Below are 23,843 nucleotides of genomic sequence, written 5' to 3'. Positions count from 1 at the left end.
TTTCCTTTAAACTTTGTTCTTGGTTTTACAGCTGACCTGAATTAGGGGCTGTACCTGATTTATCCCAATTTTGTTGATTTGGTTTTCATTTAAAAGATTATCAACACGTACGCATTCTCAATCACCAGAGATGTTCGCCAGCTGAGCTGATAATGCGCATACTCAGTACCTGAGGAGCCAGCTCGCGCATGCTGTGCATGCTCAGTGCCTGCTGGACCGGCCCGCTGAACTGGTGCTGCACATGCTCAGTGCCTGCCGTTTGGGCTCACAGACCACGCAAGGTCGGTGCCCGCGGGTCAGCTCGCTGAGCGGATCTTGCGCATGCGCAGTGCCTGCTGGACGGGCTTGCTGGGCTGCTGTTGCGCATGCTCAGTGAAGCGTGGTCAGCTGACTGGTCAGGTGGTCAGTAGCGGCCTCGGTTCGTGATCTCTGAGACGGATTCTTATTTCCCCCCCTGAAATGGGCTCGTTTAACGAACTCTACTTCAATGTGGAGAACGGCTACCTGGAGGGCTTGGTGAGAGGGTTCAAGGCCGGCATCCTGTCGCAGGGTGATTATCTGAATTTGGTGCAATGTGAGACTCTGGAAGGTGAGTGAATCCCGGCCTGGGGTCCTGTCCCCCGCCACCGGCTGCAGGATGATCGCGGTCGCGGCCCCTTCCTCTGCAGCGCTCTGGCAAAAATTACCGATTGTTGTTTTTCCCCCATGTGTGGAACGGTTGAAGTGTTTGGACTGAGCCGGCCACTGGGTGAGGCTTCCCCTGTTGCTGAAACGGGGAGTAATGTTTGGAGGGTGTTGTAGGGATAAAGACGTTTACATTATTTATTTTAGCGTTTGACTGTAGTGGTCGGGGAAACTCAACGTTCAGTAACCAGGGGCCTACTTAAAATCATAGAATGGTTTCAGCACAGAGAGAAGCCATTTGTTTTGCTAAGCCCAGGCCGGCCCTCTGCAGGAACAACTCAGCTAGTCCTATACCCCACCCCATGGATGACCAACTCTCGTGGAGAAGATTAAGGGACAGACTGCCGTTGGGGTGTGGAGGAGGCAGGGGCTGGTGCTGAGAGAGCTTGGTGCTGGGGAGAGCTGGGGACAGGGGCTGGAGCTGGGGGCAGGGGCTGGAGCTGGGGGCAGGGGCTGGAGCTGGGGGCAGGGGCTGGAGCTGGGGGCAGGGGCTGGAGCTGGGGGCAGGGGCTGGAGCTGGGGGCAGGGGCTGGAGCTGGGGGCAGGGGCTGGAGCTAAGGAGAGCGGGGGCTGGAGCTAGGGAGAGCGGGGGCTGGTGCTGGGGGGTGGGGTGCAGGGACTGGTGCTGGGATGGGGGGGGCGAGGGGTGGCGCAGGTGCTTGTGGGGGGGGCGCTGTCATAGCTGTGGGGGCAAACGGGAGGTGAGCAGCTAGTGTACATGCACAGAATTTGGATGATCGAATTAGGGGACAAACGGCAGCCTGGGGCGGTGTACTCAGATACAGGACAATCTCAAAATATGGGACGGTTGGCCACCCTTCCCTACTCTTTCCCTGAAGCCCTGTAATTTTTTTCTGTTCAGGTACTTGTTCCAGTTTGAAAGCCGCTTGAAAGTTTTGTGTCATCTGCGCCTTTGGGAATTATGCCCTGTACGCCCAGTCTAAGTCATGTCAAGAAAAGCAGTAGCCCTAATACCAACCCCTGGGATGCCCACATATGCCTTCCTCCAATCAGAAAAACAACCATTCATTACCACTCAGCCAACTTTATATCCATGCTGCTATTGCTCCATTTATTCCACAGTCTTCAGCTTTGCTGACAAGTCTATTATGTGGCACTTTTGCCTTTTGGAAGTCCATATACACCACATCAACTGCATTAAACTCAAACATCTCTTACCTCACCAAAAATTTCAAATTAGTTAAACATGGTTTACCATTAATAAATCTGCTGGCTTTCCTTAATCTGCACTTGTCCAAGTGGCTGTTCATTTTGTCCTGGAATATCATTTCTAAAAGCTTTCTCACCACAGGTTAAACTGACTAGCTTTTAGTTGTTGGATTTATCTCCTCTGGAACCACCCCATAATCTAAGAAGGATTAGAAAATTGTGACCAATATCTAACCAATTTCCACTGATGCAATCCTATTATGGGCTGATAACATTTAAAGACAAATCTGAACCTCATTTTAACCAATAAAACTACTCCATAAGATTATCTTTAAACAAAAACACAAACTTTATTGTATATGGCACAAATTAAAGCAAATACCATTAAGTTAACACTATAGGCTATAACTCTACATGTTATGCACTCAGCTTTATTTTTTACTTCCCCAAAGAATTCTTTTATACTTTGTTATCTTGGAATTATTTACTTCTATTGGGACCACCCAAAGTATGCCATGGCCCTCTGAAACTGTACTTTAATTCTCCCCAGTGTTTTAGCTATTCTCAGAGGTCAAACTTAACTTGCAATGACAACTTGACACCTGTCATACACCCCCCCCCCATTTTCTCCATCATCAAGAGAACCCTGGCCTTTGTTGCCCTTCCTTCCCCCTTCTGGGAATGTGGCTATACTGTACTCGAATTCTCCCCTCCTTAAAGATAGCCATTGTTCAATTACAGTTTTGCCTGTGAACCTTTGATTCCAGTTTAACTGGAACAGATTTGTTCTCAACCCACTGACATTGGCTCTCCTCCAATTACATATTTTTAATCTAGATTGTTTCTTGTCCTTTTCTATAGTTAGTCTAAACCTTGTGATGCAATGATCGCTGTTCCCCTACTGACGCTTGATCCACTTGACTTGCCTCATTCCCCAGCACTAGATCCAGCGATGTGCCTCTCCTTCTTGGGAATATTCCTTCCAATGGAAGTATAATGCTGAAGAGAATTCTCCTAAATACACTTAAACTCTTCCCCCTTCTGTCCTTTGTACTGTTGATATTTCAGTCTGTGTTAGGGTACTTGAACCCCTGCCCCCTATCGCTATTATAAAGTTGCACCTTTGTGATTTTTTAACCCCTGCAAATTTATTGCTCTACAGCTTTCCCATGGTTGGTGACTGATTGATAGAGTACAGCCAGTAGTGTAATGACACTTTGACTATTTCTCAACTCTAACTAAATAGATTCTGTCATCAACCCTTCTAGGACATCCTCTTTCTCCAGCACTGTAATATTCTCTTTAATACCGTCACCCCTCCTGCCTTCTCTCTTTCCTGAACCCCTTGTATCAGGACTGTTTAGCACTCAGTTCTGCTCTTTTTTGAGTCATGTTCTAAATCGCTGTCTGCACCTACAGTTCACCAATCTTATTTACCACACTTTGCTTTCACATATATGCGCTGTAAACCTAAATTAGATCATCTTATATTTCCACTTGGGCTGATGTCATGTAATCACTGTTTCTTTTGTCGTGCCAACTGTCTCCCAATTCTTTGTGCATCTTGTTTCACTTTTCTAATGCTACATCTTGGTTTTCACCTCCCTGTCAAATTAGTTTAAACCCTCCCCAGCAGCACCAGCTAACCGCCCTTGAGGACATTGAGTGCAAACTGTCTGGCCTGTACCTCTACCCGAACTGGACCCAACATTCCAGGAATAGAAAGCCCACCCTCCTGTGCCATCTTTCCTGCCATGTATGCCTTACTATGTCAATTTGTTCAGAATTAGCATTGCCATTTGAATGGTATTGGGGGGGTGGGAGGAGAGAGGTGGTGGTGACGTTGCTTGAATATCCACTTGTCAGCTGCATACTGCTTTCTACTATATGTGATGGTTCTTAATAAATGTTAATTATGTTTTGTAATCATTTGCAGTGCAATTTTGGGAGAGAAAAAGCAAAGCAATCAAAACATGAGGTTAGAAAAACATCAGAATTAGTAAGGCTGAAAGGAACTATGAAATTAAATCAAGGAATTTATAAAGAAATAAAGTATTCCACAGAAACATAAATATCATGAAAGTCAGGATAGGGGTAGGCTTCACAAGATAAACTTATAGGTGATGTCAATGGCAGAAATATTGAATAGTTACTTTGCCTCATTAATTATCAGGGGAACTAATGAGGTGGGTCTGACAATTCGAGGTCAAAAAAGACAGTAATTTATATAAGTAAAACATCATGCCCTGTGCTTGAAAAGGGCAACTATTTCTTGTCTCAAACCTCCTTTGCCTCATAATAAGGTGCTGTTTGAACAGTATTGGAAATTAAGGTTAAGGCAACATCTCTTTTGGGGCTGTGTAACATGAATGTCATTTCCTGGTCATCAGTTTCTTTTCCACTTCCTTCGTAGAAAACAGTATTGAGAAATCGGAATACTAGATCAGTTTTAGGAACGTGACTGTTCTGGAGTTGAGCTCAGTTTAATAGAAGGATTTGATCTATGGGCTGGTGTTGAGGTTAATCACTCAATGTTAAGTTGCCTGATACAGTAAAAGTGGTTGCCTTTTACTAAATGTTTTGCATATGAAATATTCATAATGTACTTGAAATTTTTATTTAAATCTGCTATTCTTTACTTTTAACCATGTAGCAAGTTAATGCGTGTTCACTTCCTGTTTCTGGAAATCTCAACTGATGTTGAAATTGAAAATTGTCAGCAACATAGCAATTGCATGCTGTGTGTCTGACAAATGGCATAAATTGAGTTTAAACAATGTTATGTAATTTGATTTGTCTTGTTATAAATCATGAATTGGCATGTAAAGCTTGAGTGTATACAATTCTATGTAGGTAGCAGATATGTTCAAAATGTCACTTTGAAAGTGTTGTAACTTTGTGTATGTAATGAGGTATAGAATATGCTGTGGAATAGAAAATGAACACTGCTGAGTTAAACCATGACAGCACGCAAGGGAAAAGGTACAAGCTGGTAAAAGGACAATGTGATTAAATGGGCAGCATGGTGTAGTTGGTGGCAAAATTCCTGGAGTCTTGGTGCCAAGACGGTTCATTGCTGTGGTAGGAGGTTTTGGTGGCAGGATGAGCAGAATGGGTACTTTAGTATTCAGAGTTTATCTGAATTAATTGAAATTATGCAGCAAAAACACTCTCCCATGCATCCTAGCAAGCTGTAGTTGCAGTATGTGTTGATAACTACCCATATGTTTGATCTCAGGAAATTGAGCTTGTTACCACCTTTTGACTCTAACAGTAACTATGTTTCATGTAATGGAACACTGGAGAAATTGCACTTTTAAGGTGTCACTTCATAGATGGTCTTTCAGCTGGTGCTGATTTGAGCAAATCACTATAAAAGGGGCACTATCTAAAGAATGGTAAAAATAAAGTCCACTTCACTCTATTTTGGGACAGGCAATATATACAAAGAGATTCTCGTGTGTTGTCAAAAATACAGTCACTAGTGTTTCTCTACAGAAACAAACAGTGTAAGTAGGATGCATTGGTCAATATAGATTTGTGTAGCAAGACCAAATTACAATTTTAGTCAAATTACCCAGAGTAGTAGTAGAAAAGTAAACTGTAGCATGTCAACTTGCAGCAAGCTGTTACAAAATGAAATAACCAAACTCTTGTACGTTAACTAGCGAGGCTGAGTTGAATATTTAACATGTATGTACGCATGGTTCCACCAGATTGAATTTCTAGGAAAATCCATGGGAGCTACTGTTACTACAATTGTCAGAGTTAAACATGATGGTTCACTTGTGCAGGAGAATAGATTATTTACCATTTCCAATGGTATCTGATGTCAGCATGTTGTTGCACTCCCAGGCTTGGGTACGGTTGGCCGATGTAAAGAGCAGAAAGCACTTGGTCTCAGTGGGAAGTAGTCCTTATTAGTATCTCCTGTACTTGGAATAAAGTTCAGACTTGTATATGGGAACCCATGTTCTGGATAAAATGTGATGTAAGTACTGTAGCCAGTGAATAATAGCTGGTATTCATGTCATAGATTTGGACCAGGGTTAATAAGTTTTTAAAAAATCGAAGGCAATCACATTATTCCTCGATTGACATCACAAAAACAGATTATCTGGTCATTATCATGTTGCTGTTTATGGGAGCTTGCTGTGTGCAAATTGGAGCTGTTTCCTTCATTGTAACAGTGACTGCACTTAAAATAATTAATTGGCTGTAAAATGCTTTGGGATGTCCTGTGATCATGAAAGGCTCAATATTTTTTTTTCTTGCATAGATGGGAGTGTTAAAGGAACAGTTGCTGTCTCATTGTGCCCTCTGCATGGGTTATGAAGGAATTGTTGACATTTAAATATTCAGTGTTCTAGCATGGCTACATGAGAAAAAAGTTCTTTAAAAAAAATCATTGTAGACTGCACAGTACAAATTGTGCAATATTATACAATATAATATGAATATCTAACTCCAGGAATGTGATAAATGCTCTACAGTGGTTGGGCATGGCTATCACATTGCCTGGGTTCTCAGGTGTCCAGTTTCTCAGGTATCTAGGTTCTCAGGTTTGCACATTTCAGTCTGCCTAGAGGTGTAAATATCTGACAAATTTTCAAATAATTTTTCTCAAGAGAAAGAATGCTGAAGATTACAATTAATTCCTTTTTCTGCATTTGTTTTTTGCATTTGTACATGTCTTTGAACATTGAATGCTAAGAATCTCAACCTGGAGGAGTTACTGATTAATTCAGCATTGGATGGTTGAATTAATATGCCTGCAGTTGAAGCCAAAGTGCTTCTGGATCATTCATTATGCTGTTAACATAACTTGATCATGCTAGTAGGCTTATTAAACAGACGTTTTTCATTGGGGTCATCACAAAATATTTTCAAACAATATTTGAGTAATGTATTACGAACAATGAATACACGACTTAAAGGAAGTGGGGGGGGGGGAAGAAAGCACCTTTTATCTGCATTAGCTTATCCCTCTTACTAGGTTTAATCAATTTATGGAAAGGCATTTATTGTTTTGATGAATGGGCTGCCCCAGTGACTTTTAGCAGACATAATCAGAAACCCAAAAAATAGAACTAATCTCAAATTGTATGCCTCAATTTATATTGCTTCTTGCGATATGCAAATACAATTATCTATTTTTTGTAAATTCTGCAGTGTGTGGGGTTTTTGAGCAACTGACAAATGAATTAATTTCTCTCGGGTAACCAGGAAATGTTTACATATTGGAAAGGGTCAGTATGGAAGGTGATGAGCTAAGATTGTATGAGCAGCATGTACCATAAGAGTTTGTTTTTTTTATCTATACTTTTATGATAGATGAAGGGGTAGCAGGTTGCCTGAAGGAATCAAGGAGAGTGTGGATTTACTTTTTTGTATCATTGGTACATGGATGTCTGTGAACAAGTAAGAATGGATCAGGTCTCTATTGGTTCTTTGAAATGACATCAGCGATCACTCTGTGCATGTGCGAACCAGAGCGATCTTGTTGGCCGTCTTTAACATCGGGGGCCATATACACAGTGGTGGCAACATACAGTGAGACACGAGGAATGAAAGAGACCAAATGGTACTATTATAATGGTAGCCGACATCATAAGTTCCCACATACAGGACAGCTGCTGAATGCTGGTACTTGAGGTGATGTTATTTGATGTAATAGCCTACAAACGCTAAATTTTCTAAATGTTGTAAATTTTGAATGGCACCCACAGGAAAATATCAAGTTTTTGAACAATTCCACATTTGTGGCCCTATACCTGGATTAGGAAAAATAGGGTGATCAGAAATAATGTGGGCCCCTTGAAACCTGATAATGGTGAAGATAAGATTGCAGTCATGCTAAATCATTGCTTTGCATCAGTACTTGCAGTAGAGAAAGAAAGCATGTCAGACATCCCAAGGAAACTAATATTGAATCAGGGGCAGGCAGCCAGCAAAATTATTTAAGCAAATTAAAAGTAATGAAGAAACAATAGTTCTAAATGAGTGACAAATCCCCAGGACCAGGTGGATTTCATTCCAGGATTTTAAAGGAAGTAGGTGAGAACATTGCAGATGCCCTAACAATAATTTTCCAAAGTTCTCTTGATTCAGGAGCCATTCCTTTAGATTGAAAAATTGCACGTATCACTCTGCTAGTTAAGAAACATGAGGGTGAAACCAGGGAATTAACCAGTTAGCCTAACATCTATTGGGAAAATACTAAAGCCTATAGGGACCCTGTGACTGAACACCTTAAGCTTTCAACTGATCAGAGAACCAGTATGGAATTGTAAAGGGTTGATCATGCCTGATGAACCTGATTGAAATGTTTTGAAAAGGTGCCTAGAATACAGGGGAGTGTTGTTACGATCTCTGTAGAGATCTCTTAAAAAGAAATTTGAACTTCCAGTTAATAGCTGAAAGAATGTCTTAAGATTTCCCGTTTAAAACTTTTACTGTACCAGGTGACTGGAGAAACACTATTAAAACACTATTGACTAAACAATATTTTCTTTTTGTAGGCAACTTAAACTTTAAAGTACAGAAATAAATGGTTTCTTTTTATTTATCTCACACCGCACTCTCCACAGGATTACAGTTCTTATGGCAAACTGTTCACAGTTGCTCCCGGCTTCCAGTGGGTTGCTTCCTCTGCACAAACCCAAGTAGTAACTTTCAATCTCAGAAATGACTTTCACTGTGAAGCTTACACTGGATTCTTTCCTCTAGCTCCAAGCATGGCAAATCTTCCAGCCTCCTTTTAAACACTAATGAATCTGGTCTCTTCAGTCTGAACACGAACTCCCACCTGATTTCTGTGTGATGAACAATCAACCTGCATTTTTGCTGCTTCTATCTCTTGCTCTGTCCCCCTAGCTCTTGCTCTCTCTCCTCCTCAGATGGCTGCAGACCATATCAAGCCATAACTTTCTGTTTGTCTTTGATATTCATGGATTTATAGGGAAGCCTGTAACCTGACCTCAAAAATGTGTCTACCCTCTTCCTCATGGCAATGGAAACACATTAGCTTTGTATTGAAGTAGAAATATGAACACAACTCCCTTTAAAAAATACCTACATAGCTTATAAGCACAAAAGTTTACAACTCAATACTTAATGCACCTTTCTGGGACTGTGGGTGAATCAGGTCCAAGCATAAATATCTTGCATCATCACTTCAAAAGAAGACTTATATAGTTTTGCTGATCTCCAACAATCAAACCACCAAGGCTTACTGTTAGGCAGATGGCAAAATATGCCCCCAATTCGTTTACCCTAAATTTAAAGCTACAGTCCCAAAATATAACTCATAACAATGTCTATAGATGTTATTTACATGGACTTCCAGAAGCCATTTGTTAAAATCCTTCATAAATTAACTAAAGTTGAAACTCATGGAATTGAGGACAAGCTATTGATCTGAGCAGCAGGAGACAGAATAGGGAGAATGGGCAGGCACTCTAATTGGTGGGATGTAATTAGTGATCTATTTTGGCCTTGACTACTATTCTCAATCATGGTCCTCACTTTTCTGGGTAAAAGGATTAGTAGTGGATTAGTAATCAGGTGCCACTCCTGCCCCTAAATTATAACATTCATATTTAAGGTTGGTCAAGTAATGTTTTTACAAAAATAGTTAACTACTTGGAGTAGCAATTTGAAGACTAGTTCGCAGATATAGATAGAGACATACCAGAAAAAACAGATAAAGGATAAGTGTATTTCCACTAACATTCTAAAGAAGCACATACTACTTTTAGGGAGAGTATAACAATGGTTTACTGGATTTGTTTCTGGGATGAGAGGGTTGTCCTTTGATAGGTTGAGTAGAATGGCCTATACTCTCTGGAGTTCAAAAGAATGAGAGGTGATCTCATTGAAACACAAGATTCTGCGAGGGCTTGATGGGGTAGACGCTGAGATTTTGTCTCCCCTGCTTGGAGAGTTCAGAACATGGGGAGCATCATCTCAAGATGTGGGACAATCATTTAAGACTGAGATGAAGTGAAATTTCTTCACTTTGGATGTTTGTTAATCTTAAGAATTATCTACTTAAGAGGGCTGTAGATGCTCAGTGGTTGAGTATGTTTAAGACAGAGATTTTTTGATTCCAAGCGAATTGAATACGGGGCAGGAAAATGGAGTTAAAGTCAAAGATCAGTGATCATATTGAAGGGCGGAGCAGGCTCAAGGGGCAGATGGTCTGCTCCCATTCCTACTGTGTTCTTATGCCAATGGATCTGTATTTAATATGGTTAAAGATTGTATTTGTATGCTATTAAAGGCAATCAGTTCATAGATCCCACCCAATGCAAACAGCTATTGGTCAACTCAGTATTAACAGCAGCCTCGTCCTATTTAATGCTTAACAGGCTGAAAGCAGGTTATTCATTTAATTTTTAAAAAAGCTTTTCATAATCATACGAGTTTCCTTCCCTCTAATTCTATTAGAGTATTCCCTTGACATTCTTGGGAATGTTTACTGATGTATAAAACTCAGCCCAATTTCTACAGTGTTATCATTCAAGAATTTTACATCATTGTGACATGGTGGAAGATTTAAGTAAGTCAGACTTACAACTTTTGCCTAATTAAAAGAGAATGAAGCAGATTTGCCAGAATGATATCTTGTCTTTAAAGGTTAAATTGGGAGGAGAGATTACACAAACTTGGGTTGTATTTCCAGGAATTTAGAAGATTGAGGGTGATTTGGTTGAACTTTTCCAAGGTTTTAAGTGAAACAGGATATATTGGGAGAAACTATTTCTATCTAAAAGTTAAGGGCATAGTCCAAAGATTAGAGTCAGGCCTTTTGGGGTGAAATTGGGAAACACATCTTTAAACAAAGGTTGGTAGAAGTTTGGAACACACTTCCACAAATGGCAATTGATGCAAAATCAATTGTTGATTTTAAAACTGAGATTGATGGGGAGCAAACAAAAATCTATCTCGATACCTTAAGCTAAGGCAGGTATGTGGAGTTAGGTCACAGATCAGCCACAATCCCATTGAAAGGCAGAACAGAGTTAAGGGATTAAATTGTCTATTCCTGTTCCTATGTTAGTAAAGCAAAGCAGTAAGAGATTAATATAAACAGAAAATGTTGGAAATAATTTGGCAGCATAACGGCACTTACTCAGTCCAAATTGGATGCACCCTATAGTATCACAGCAGAAACTGGCCTCTCCTTTCGCCTTCTGCCAAATGGAAGTACAAGACTTATCTTTGAAAACCATGGCAGCCAATGGGCAAGTATTTGCTTCAGATGTGGCTATCTTATCGGCTACTAACGCCAGCTACTGTTAATTTATACAACCAGATAGTGACTTTTTCTTTTCTTTTTCCTTCCTTGTGTATTTCTCTCTTTCCTGCTAGAGAAATTATTTCACAGACCTCTGGAAAGTCTCTATGGACCTCAGTTTGAGAAGCACCGCTCTTGGTGTTAGAGGCTGTGGGATTGGAAGGTGCTGCTGAAGGAAACATGGTGAGCTGTTGCAGTGCATCTTGTAGATGGTACACAATGCAGGCATGGTGCACTGGTGGGTGGAGAGAGTGGTTGTTTAAGGTGGTGGATGGGGTGCCAATCAAACAAGCTTCATTGTCTTGTATGGTGTTGTACTACTTGTGTTGTTGGAGCGACATTCACCCAGACAAGTAAATTTGGCAGCATCCTTTTCCTTGAAATAGATGCATTTAGTACCTCACCTAAGTCCTCTGCCTCCATGTGTTAACTCCCTTTGTTCCCAATCAACCCCCCCCGCCCCCCCGCTCCTTAACTACAGTCTGAAATTTGTTCCTTGGGTATGAGGAGGGAGGTGAGAGTATTCATTACATTAACTTGGTCCTGTTTGGAAATTTACTGTGACTTTTTCAGGGTGTGGTTTTTCGGGTTTTGGCTGCTGAAATATATTTCCACATTGTCCCAGATATGTGGCTTATTTATAATTTTTTTAAAAACTGGACAGAGGCTTTAAAATGACTGAAGCCGTGACTGGCTATTTCAAACAAAAGGTACTCCCTGACATTCAGAACAGCTGCCACCTCATTATCTCTGAAGAGACCTCTTGTGGGAGAATCCAGAAACAGGAGTCACTGTTTAAAAATAAGGGGTCGCCCATTTAAGACAGATGAGAAGAAATGTTTTGAGGGCTTGAGAGTCTTTGGAACTCCCTCAAAAGGCAGTGAAAGCAGAGCCTTTGAATGTTTTCCAGGCAGAGGTAGATAGATTCTTGATAGTCTCTCACTCCCTGGTTTATCAGGGGTAGATGGGAGATTACAGTCAGATTAGCCATGATCTTATTAAATGGCGGAGCAGACTTGAAGGGCCGAGTGGCCTACTCCTAACTCCAATGTGTGTATGAGACACTATTGACCTCTGTGACTGCAGAGATCAAATCCAAGGGATTTGCACAAAGGCTATTTACATTTATAAGGCCAAGGACTGGCCAACGGAAATAACCAGCCTGATGTGACAAAAGACCCCAAAACGTCTTTTGAAATTATTAATGTTTGAATCATCAACCATCTCGAGAATCTCTCTTCCCCCCCCCCCCCCACCCACCCACACACACACACACACACACACACACACACACACACACACACACACACACACACACACACACACACACACACACACACACACACACACACACATCACCACCACACCAGCTCAGTACAAGGGCTCAGTCCAGGTGAATGCCCAAACTACAAGGTTTCTACTGGAATTTCTGTACCAGTATCTACAAGAGTAATTCACCTCTACAGGCCTATCTCATCGTGGAAGTCACCTCCACTGGAAAAGTGAATTATCCAGCATCAGTCTTCAGCTTGCCAACTCTGAAAGAATGCACCCATTGGACTGTCGATTCTGGACTGGCATGAAACAGTACTTATTTTCTCTGTGGTCTTTGCCGCCTTTTCCTTATCCTTCTTTTATTGTATGAATGTACCAGGGGCTACAGAGCGATACCCACCTCCCGCGTTTTAAGTGTGTAAAATAAACTAACCCTCTGATTTTACCCTATCCTGAGTTTGCTGTGGAGTTATTAGAAATTGGATCACACCAAAACTGAGGGGTTGGGGGAAATAAAAAATCAAAACACTTTTTTTTTCTTTATGGATGGCTGTTTAAACTTAATACCTCACCTGTTCGTAACACCCATATATTAAATACTGAGTGGTGGTGGGAACATTTCAAAATTAATTTTTCATTGAAAGTTTGTCAGAACAAGTGTCCCCTCCAGTTTTTACTACACATCCATATTTTTATTGGATATCATAAAAACAAAATTACAGTTTAAGTCTGAATGCAACATTATAATCTGATCACAAGGCCTAATGACATGGTGATCTTGCCTTCTTTGGGCCTGCTTGTTGGACCATTCTTGTGCTCAGTCACCCAGTCCTTTTGATTCTTTCTCACGCTGATTGCAGCGTAGACTCAACAGTGCAGTAACCCATTTCTGGACTTTACTGTTCTTAAGAAGATTTTATAATTGCCAGATGTGAATTACGTTATGTTAATACAGCATGCTGAAATAAAAAGTGGGAAAGTTAAAAAAAAATTACTTTTCTGGAGCTTTATTCTACTTAATTGTGCTATATAACATCACTTCCATTTAAAAGTGACCAATAGGCATAATTATTTTGCACTTTTAAAATAAATTCAAGATTGAATCAGGACTGTTTTAAAGCTATTAGCAGACCTCCTGTGACATTGACCACAAAGTCAGTAAATCTCCATCAGAGTGTTAGTAATATGCTGGAGGTGTAGGGATCATGAAGATGATTTATGGAACATGTGACTCTCCATCCAGTGGTACAATAGTGCAGTTTCAGGTATGACTGGTAGAATGGTGATGCCCAACTGAGGATGTACAACATTCGTCGTCAACTGCCCCTTCGTTTGAAGATGACATCTATTCAGCACCCCCAGTTTCTGCTAATGGTCTTCATGTGACTGAACAGGCCTATTCCCAACCTGCATACCTTTAGGCTTGTGAGGCAGGATGTCCTACAAGGTCGTGGGAACCAGAGTGTTCCTTTTCTTTCCTTCTCTGCTGCCGCTCTGTCTCATCATTAAGATGTTGTGACTCAAAGCATAATGCAGCTTGATGGACAAATTGCCACCATTTGGATTGATTGGGAGCGAGCTCCTCCCAATCATTAATATCAATGTTACCACACTTCAAGACACTCTTCTTGAAGTGTTTTCTTTGTCCTCCCCTGGAATGTTGGCCATTTGAGAGTTGTGTAAACAGGACATGGCAGGAGACATGCTTTTCAGCATCCAGACACTGTCTAGTTCATTGAAGTTGATTTTGCAGGAGTTTTGCCTGAATGTGGAGCTGACTTCAGGAAGAACATTAATGTTTGTCATTCCTCCCATTGAAACCAGAAAATGTGATGGAAACATTGCTGATGGAATTTCTCTAATTCTCTTAGGTGTTGCTAATACACAGTCCAGGTCTCACTGCAGTACAGGAGTGTCGTGACAACAACTAGGACATTTTTTTGACTTGTGATGGTCTTTGTTGTCAAACACTAGCTGTATCACTTGTGTATTTGACATGTAACTTCTAGGTTGTAGTAGGCTGAGCTGATTTGGTGTTTGATGGTCTTGTCAATGGTGGCCTTTTGAGAGAGGTGGCTGCCAAGGTATGAAAAATGTTCAAAATGTTCCTGCAGCATATATGGGAGGTGGAATATTTGGCTGACCTGGTGTGAGTTGATACGAATTTTGTTTTGGCAATATTCAAAGACAGGCCAAGTCTCTTGTATGCAGAATTGAAGAGATCGAAAGTGGCTTGCAAATCTGGTGCAGAATGGGCAATGACACTGCAGTCATCCATAAATTGTAGATTATGTATGGCTCTGGAGGTCAATTTAGTTTTAGCACGGAGATCAGTGAAGGTAGAGCTTTCTGTCCAGGCAGTATTTAATACTGACTCCAGAGGGCTGTTGATCTTTGAGGTGAATAGCCACTGTCCAGTAGATCATAAGTAGCGTGGGGGCTATGTCATAGCCTTGCTTGACCTTGGTCTGGATTTTGAAGGCATCTGTTTCAGATTGCCCATTCGGGACAGTTGCAGTCATATCATTCTGAAGCAATTGCAGGATTTTGATGAAGTTTCTTGGACATTCAACTCTTTGGAGCACAATCCACAGAGCTTTGCAATAAACTGAGTCAAATGCTTTGGTCACGGTGATGAAAGCAATGAAGAGTCCCTGATGTTGTTCTCGACATTTTTCCTTGATTTGTCTGGCAACAAGAACCATGTCAGAGGTTCCTCTGGAAGGTCTAAAGCCCTACACTTTCTCTGGAAGGATTTCCTCAGCCACAGGAAGTAGTCACAGATGCGGCTGCCCAAAGGTGCCTCTGTCTCACCACAGGTGTCCAATGGCCTCTATGCATTTGTCGCCGGTGTGCAGATTCTTGAACTGGGGCTCCCAGGTTCATAGCTTTGTGCCCATTGCCAATTCTCCATCACCTCAGGAGTTGGCAAATGTACCCTGGTAGAACCATGCGTGTAACTTTGTTTAAAGTTGAGATCTTGGGGCGTCGTCATTGTCCAAAGGACCTTCTTGCCACTGCAGTTGCTTTCTGCCTTCACAGCCAGTGAGATGCACGGCCTTCCTTTGCCTGTTTTATTGTTGAGGACTATTTGGACTGAGGTTTGTCTGGCCCTACCAGGATCAAGGAGCTTCTGATGGCATCGCACAAGGGATCAGTAGAGGGACAAGCCTTTTCACCATGTCAAGGTGACAATCTATGGAGTGTGTAACATACATATTACAACAAAGATGTTGCAAAGAAGTTCTGGATTGACTCCATGCACAGAAAATTATACTCCAGTCTCTGATCTCTCAAGTTATTATTTGTGTATTTGACATGTAATTTCTAAATTGGACAGCGATAGTTTTAAAAGATGTGAACTGGACAAGCGGGAACAGCAAAGCATGTACTTCACAACTCTTGTGTACTGGCCACAGGATTAAAACTCACCGGATTCTGAAAATTTGAGATAAAAGTGCAACTGACAACATGGAGCATAGGAGCCATATATAGAGCTGACACCTTTGTATACTAGCTGTAATAAATACAGTGTATCCCTCTATAAATCAAATGGATCAGTGCAATATTTTTGTAATATACTTCAAATCCAGCTGTGATTCTGGAAGCAGCGATTCTGCAAATTATAGTTACCTCCACTATGCCTCTATGGTGAACAGTGAAGAGTGATAGGAACCAGGAAGGATGTGAATTGACACTCAGCCTCAAAAATGCAGAAAAGGTGGCAAATCTAAAATGTTAAAACAATGTCCCAGTCATCACCCAAGGTGAATGGATGGTCAAGATCCTGTGACTGGATCCAAAGATCAGAAAGTCTTTCTAATTTCCTGGCTACCATTCCTCCCTCAGTTAGCACTGTGGCCTCTGAAGACATTAAGCCCCAGATTGTGTGCAGAATAGTCACTGCATTTGTTGATCTGAAGATAATGACTGCAGACCAATAAGTAATTCAAATGTAATGAGGTCCAATACAAATGCAGTAATTTTCTAGTTTGCTAAGAACTGATAGAACTATTAAACTAGTCTAATGTATGCAATATGATATTGCTCTTTAAAATATTTATTAAGTTCTGGGAGGCAGCATTCTATTCACATTGGAAGTAATATATCTACTTGTGTTTATCTCAAAGGAATTCCATGTAGAGTTTTCCAGTCATTGTACATTGTAAAAATACATTATCCCTCCTCCAGAGGGCAGGAGTGCTGCAGCTTAGTATAATTAAAGTCAAATACAAACAAGTGTTGATCTATAACGTATGTTCCATGCACTCAAACTAACTGCTTGTATATCAGTGCTTATTACCACAATGACGAAGATGTACTGTTGCATTAATGCTAATTCTCCTAGTGTTAGACATGGCTCAGTGGTAGTTTCACTCCAGAGACTTCACAGAATCTAGGCAGCACTTCAGAGCAGTACTGAGGGAGTGTATGGTATTGAGGCACTAAACCAAGATCCTGTCTCAGGTGAATGTAAAAGATCTGATGGTGCTATTTCAAAAAAAAAACCAGCAGGAGTGCTCTCTCCAGTGTCCCAGCCAATATTTATCCCTCAATTACTGTCACTAAACTAAAATCAATTATGCAGTCATTAACATGTTGCTATTTGTGGGGCCTTATAAATAGATGCTGCCTTTCCTACAAAAGTGACTATATTTCAGAAGTATTTAATTGGCTGTAAAGAGCTTTGGGGCATTCCAAAGATGTGAAAGACTCTATAAATGCTAGTTTTTTTTCCCTCACTTTGTGGTATGCCTTGCAATAAAACCATAAGTGGCTGGTAAGTCATAAGGTTGCATCTAAACTCTGAAGAAATTCATCAGTAGTAATTTTCAAAGCATGTCAAATCATCTGGCTGTAATTTGTTAAATGTGCTAGGAGGCAGTATCCCTGCTGTGAACCCCTTTTCATTACATGGGTTCAACTTGCCCATTTTACAGTTCTGTATATTACTATACGTTAGATTATTGCCTTGTTGTCATTTATAATTTATCTACATTAGCTTCTTGGTGCATCACTTCCAGTATAAGATGTCAAACTCAGTTGATTGAATTACAGCTCCTCAGTACTGTATTCTAGGCTATTTCCATTAATTCAATGTTGTTGGATAACACCCTTCAGTTTGATTCTGTGGGGCTTTGTCTTTTAGGGACTGGTACAGTTTAATCCTTGGCAGCCAAGATTTTTTACCTTTTCATTATTGCTTTTTCTTGGTTCAGATTTAAAAATAAGCCTTCTTTGAATTGCAGATGCAATTATCTTCACATTTCTTGAATGCAGTAAAGCCCTTGATATGGATCAACTCTGAACTTGACTTTCTTACCCATATCCCCTTTCCTTGGTGAGAGGGGAATCAATAAGGCTATTGGTTGTAAACAGCTTGGTTGATTCAGCCAATGATGGTAATACTTGGAAACGATTAGTTCTAGGCAGAATACTTACAAACTAAAAGTATAGATGTATTCTTGAGCATCTTTCTCTCTTTCCCCTCCTCCAACCCACCAAAAAATTGAAAAAATTCAATGTTAAACTTTAAAATAAAACATTATTCCCAATTATGTTTTTACATTTTTGTATTGTTTATTATTTGGGCTGTTTTTTGTGACCAATAATTTTTGTGCTTCATTATCTAGGAGTAATATGTACTGACAGCCAGTGTCAGTTGTGAGAACATTAATTTTCATTTTTTCTAATTTTGTTAATATTTAAGCCCAATAAAAATACTGTAATGGCATTTGTTGTAGTACCTGACTCTGTTGTCATCCATTCTGTGTATCCATTGTCCAGCACTACAATAATGGATTTCAATATAGTTTGTCAAGCTGTGGCTCAGTTTGTAACACTGTCACTTCTTGAGTCACAAGGTTCTAGGTTCAACTCTCACTCCAGGACTTGAGCACAAAATTTAAGCTTGACAGTCTAATACAGTTTTGAGGATGTGCTGCACTGTTAGAGGTGCTGTTTTTCGGAAGAGGCATTAAACCAAGGTCCCATGTACCTGCTCTGACTTTAAAAGATCCCATGGCACTGCAAAGAAGAATAGGGGAGTTATTCTTGATGTCCTGATCAATATTTATCCCTCAATCAACATCACAAAAACAGATTATTTGGTCATTATCACATTGCTGGTTGAGGTAGTTTGCTGTGTGCAAATTGGCTGCCCCATTCCCTGTATTACAACAGTGACTCCACTTCAAAAATACTTCATTGGCTGTAAAGCATTTTGAGATATCCAGTGGTCATGAAAAGTACTATATAAATACAGGACTTTTTTATAGTACCTTACCTTGTGACCATGGATGAAATGGGGTACAACAAAAAAATGATCCCATCAGATCTCTAAATGGCATTTCTTGCTAGAATAACTCAAGATAAATGCTTTTAGACCAGTATAATAAATCTGATTTACTACCAATACGTTACAACTTTTGGGAGACTGTGCTGCATGCCTTGTTAATAGAAAGTTGCTTGTCAATACTTAAATGATTGAAAGCCAGCCTATATTTCAAATGGATTAACAGCTGTTAGAAAATGGAAAATAGTAATTCAAAGTGCTCTAAATGTGATTTTTATCCTTTGTTGTCTGTCTTGGGAGTTACAAAACCAGGATTTTGCTAGATATCATTTATGATTAATTCTATTTGATTCTCCAGGGAAATGACAAAATTAAATCTTACAAATGCAGCACTTACACAACTATTAAGAACACACTGTTCTCAATGTTTAATATTCTTCTGTCAACTATGTGATAGAAACCAAACTGGAAGCCTCTGAAGGAAAGGTATGTGTTTCGAATTAAAATGGCATCCAGATGTTCAGAAAGCTGGTTTCTTTTAAACTTTATCCTTTGGTGCACATCATTTCTAGAATCTATGGATCAGTTGTAAACTTATAATGCGAGACTAATGAAAACTTAATTTATCCATGCAAACTTAGTACATGAATGGCACCTCTTGGACATGAAGCCAAATTGACTTGAGTTTGGAAGTTTTGCATTTTATTAATTGTATTCCAATACAGTACTGCTACAAGTATGTGAAAATGTGGAAAACTGCCCAGGTATGTCCCATCCACAAAAAGGGCAAATCCAACCCGGCCAATTACTGTCTCATCAGTGTACTCTCAATCATCAGCAAAGTGATAAAAGGTGTCGTTAACAGTGCTATCAAACGGCACTTTCTTACTCAACAATAACCTGCTCACTGTCGCTCAATTTGGGTTCCGCCAGGGCCACTCAGCTTCTGACCTCATTACGGTCTTAGTCCAAACATGGGCAAAAAAGCTGAACTTGAGGTGAGAGTAACTGCCTTTAACGTCAAGACAGCATTTGATCGAATGTGGTATCAAGGAGCCCTAGCAAAATTGGAGTCGATGGGAATCATAGGGAGAACTCTCCAATGGTTGGCTTCACACCTAGCACAAAGGAAGATAGTTGTGGTAGTTGTAGGTCAATCATCTCAATCGCAGGACATCACTGCAGGAGTTCCTCAGGTTAGTGTCCTCAACCCAACCATCTTCAGCTGCTTCATCAATGACCTTCTATCATAAGGTCAGAAGTGGGGATGTTCACTGCTGAAATGTTCCGCACCATTTGAGAGTCCTCAGATACCGGAGCAGTCCGTGCCCATATGCAACAAGACCTGGATAACGTTCAGGCTTGGGCGCGAATGTTATTTGTACTTGAGTGCCAGACAATGACCATCTCCAGCAAGAGAGAATCCAACCATCAGCCTTTGACATTCAGTGGCATTACCATCACTGAATCCCCCAATATTAACATCCTTGGGGTTATCATTGACCAGAAACTGAACTGGACCAGCCATATAAATACTGTGGCTACTAGAGCAGGTCAGAAGCTGGGAAGCCTATGAAGAATAACTCACCACCTGACTCCCCAAAGCCTGGCCTCCATCTACAAGGCACAAGTCAGGAGTGTGATGGAATAATATCCATTTGCCTGGATGAGTGCAGCTCTAACAACACTCAAGAAGCTTGACACCATCCAGGACAAAGCAGTCCACTTGATTGGCACCCCATCCACTCTCTCCATCATCCACCACTGACGCATAGTGGCAGCCGTCTACAAGATGCAATGCAGCAACTCACCTAGGCTCCTTAGCACCTTCCGAACCCACAACCTCTTCCACCTAGAAGGACAAGATAAGCAGATGCATGGGAACACCACCACCTGGAAGTTCCCCTCCAAGTCACTCACCATCCTGACTTGGAAATATATCACCGTTCCTTCGCTGTTGCTGAGTCAACCCTGGAGTTCCCTCCCTAACAGTACTGTGGGTGTACCTATGCCTCATGGGCTGTAGTGGTTCAAAAGGCAGCTCATCACCTTCTCAAGGGCAATTAGAAATGAACAATAAATACTGGCCTAGCCAGTGGTGCCCACCTCCCATTAAAGAATAAAAAAAAGCTTTCAGAGAAACTCTAGTAGACGTTTGGGCTGAAAGAAGGGTGGCCTAGACAGGGGTTAATTGAAGTACAATGTTTAGGAATTCAAAAGTTGTAGAAGTCCAAAATGTTTTCCTCTTCCAGAACACATTTTAAAAATGCCAATGTGCATGTTTTTTAAAAAGTTAATATTTCTCCTCTTCTAATTCCTTTTATCTTTCCAAGATTGTTATTTCTGTGGCTGCAATATTGAGGGAAACATTGAAGAAAGTTTCTATAATTCCTTTGATGGTTTGTTTTTATTTGTTTTGTCAATTTTAATAGCTGTATGAACAGTGTAAAACAACAAGAACTTGCATTTATGTATGACATTTTAATTTGGATAAAAAACCCAAGGTGCATCATATAGATGTAATCAAACAAAATTTCCTTAACTCCAACTCATATTAATTGATTTTCCTAATAAATTAAGCATCACAGCACTTTGTATAGGAAAAAAGTTGGGCCTTTTAAGTCTGTTGCTGGAATAAGGGAGCCATATTTGCTAGCAATAGTGATGGCAGCTGGCTGCTGGAATCCAACTTAAAAATAATTAACACATTAATAGCAGCTTGGAGACTTGTACTGTCTGTGTGTTTGACGCTGGAATTGCTGTATATAGCAGCAGTGCTTAGTTTAAATATGGAAGGGAAAAGCAAGGGACTGGAGAGAGAGAGAAACAAGACTTCTGAATTTTTCAGCGGTCCAAACTAACAGTTGCAGTAGGATTGATCTCTTATGTGAAGCTCAGTTCAATGATGAATGCAAATAGCATAACATGGTACTTCCTAACCTTAATCTGATAACCCTGTTTACAGGATTCCAGATGGTAATATTGTAAATATGATCAAGATTTGTTATTGACATGCGAGCCGAAAACAGTTACACAATATCAAGTATTGTGCAGCTTCCCAGAATGCCACGTATGCATAGGTTGCTTGTCTCTGGCTGCAGGAACTCATGGTTGCACTGTTCAGGTCCTAGTTCCAGAAAGGTGGCAATAGGATAAAAGCAAAATTGTTCACTGGTCAATTTGTGCAAACTTTTGTTAGTAAGAATCGTACATTAGTTTAAAATCTAGTGAATATGGAAATGAACTAAAGGTGAGAGGGAAAAGCAGAAAATAATTGAGGAATGGGGAAGACAATTGAAGCATTGCAGACAGGAGTCACTGGAAAACTGCAGTAATGTTCTTGCTGTGGGATCCCCAGTATGTGAAGTTCCCCTGCTGTGCTCTTTGTTTATAGCCTTCACTATTGACTTGGTTCATACTGTGGCAACAATTTATTGACTGATCTTATAGATTACCCACCTCTCCTCCTCCTGAATTTATAATTTGATTGCATATACTCTACATCAGCCTGTTGATTGATTGGTGCCACACCTTCATCTCCCCTTCTATAAAGTGAGTTTTAGGAACCTTTCTTATAACAATGCTGCGGATCAGCTGCGTGGACCTTCACTGCAAAGCTTGGATGCTTTCCTGTGAACCTGTAACTAAAACAGTTATGAAAATGAAATATGACCCACAGACGATGTTTGATCAGGATGTTAATTGTGATAGAGCATGCACTGAAACAAGAATTTCTTAAATTAATCGCAGGGCAATGCCTGAGCTTATTAAAGTCCAATGGAACTAAAATACTGGTGAAAATGAGTTGTAATCCTGATTAATGTTTACAAATATGTTCTCTATTATGTAATCAAATATTTGGTTTGAAATTGGAACACTGCATCTTATAAAGCTTGCCATCAGTACAAAAAAAACATTTCTTTAACCTCAGTGGGGTTACTGATTTAAAGGCATTACTGACCCTGTTTCCTGTGAGGAAGTTAAAGTACTTGTATTGTTGATATTAACTGGGTGAATGGTTTGTTCTGTACTATACCATCAAATGTGTTTTTCACCCTCAAAGCATCTCCAGACTTCATGGGAAAACTGTTTTGTATGACTCCAGTCACCAGTAATGAATAACATATTTCTTTATATTCAAAGCCATGTTCTACTAGCTGAATGAGTTGCAGTAAAAGTCAAAGGTTGCTAAAGCCAAAACAGTGCACGCTTTTTCAATTTAATCATTCACTTTTTGTGTTCCTCTTTTAGGACACCCGACAATAGCAAAGTGTTTAAAAGGTAGTCGCAAAAGAGAAGCTACAGTGGCTGTTTCTTTTCATTCTTATGTAACTTAATTGCAACAATTAGCCATTTTTGGCAGTATTATTTAATCAGAGCTCTGGTTACACTTCCTAATTTGATTTTCAGATACTGAGGTTTCTTTGAACTTGGTTTAACTGACAGCTACCTCTGCCCTGCCTAATGTTAACTGTATAGCAGTTCCCTTATCTAGATGCACTCCAGTATTAAGTCACATCCAGCAGTATTGTTTTAATTAGGATTTTGGTGTTGACCTGTCTCTGGCTATTGCAGCATTAAAGTTCGTTCTTGATTACCAATTCCTCAGCTACCTGCGCTCCCAGGGTTTTGGATCACGATTCTGAACAGTCTGTGCTGTGGCTTTTTGCTATTATAAATTGCAATATTGAAGTCCTGTTGAAAATTAATTAATTTCACTTGCACTTTACACACTATGTATATCAGATGGTAATGTGCTGGGCTTTCCACTGTTCTGTGGTTTGCTGAGATTGTAGAGCTGTCCAGTGAATCAAATGTATAGTCCATGGTGGTAGGAAATATGTATTATGCCACACTTTGTATGGAGTGTGCCACATTTAAATGATTAAACCAAATCTTTTAGTAGGGCCTATATCCTCTGCATCCCATGATGAAATCACGATGAAATCTCCTAAACAGTTCGTGGAGAAACAAAAGTTTTTGGTCATTTTTTTTTAGACTTTACTGAGCTTGGCTCACTCTTGAGTCCAGTGGTTGTGATTTTCAGCCCTGCTGTGGATTTGAGCAATCAATCTAAACCACCAGTTCAATACCATACCTAGGGGATGCAGCATTGTT

General features: G+C 40.3%; 1 protein-coding gene across 1 annotated transcript in view; it reads left to right on the top strand.

Annotated features, from left to right (window-relative positions):
* Positions 1–318: 318 nt before the first annotated feature.
* The window catches only part of LOC121280464 (V-type proton ATPase subunit d 1), a 37,105-nt gene continuing 13,580 nt past the window's right edge, over positions 319–23,843 (top strand). Inside the window, exon 1 of the mRNA XM_041192488.1 lies at positions 319–589. Within this exon, the coding sequence (XP_041048422.1) occupies positions 460–589 (130 nt within the window). The 5' untranslated portion in view covers positions 319–459. The remainder of the gene's footprint in view (positions 590–23,843) is intronic.

This window comes from Carcharodon carcharias, chromosome 7 (assembly GCF_017639515.1).
Source record: "Carcharodon carcharias isolate sCarCar2 chromosome 7, sCarCar2.pri, whole genome shotgun sequence".
In the NCBI taxonomy this organism is placed as follows: domain Eukaryota; kingdom Metazoa; phylum Chordata; class Chondrichthyes; order Lamniformes; family Lamnidae; genus Carcharodon; species Carcharodon carcharias.
The sequence above is the reverse complement of the archived record's forward strand: the minus strand, read 5'-3'. Positions and strand labels throughout refer to the sequence as shown.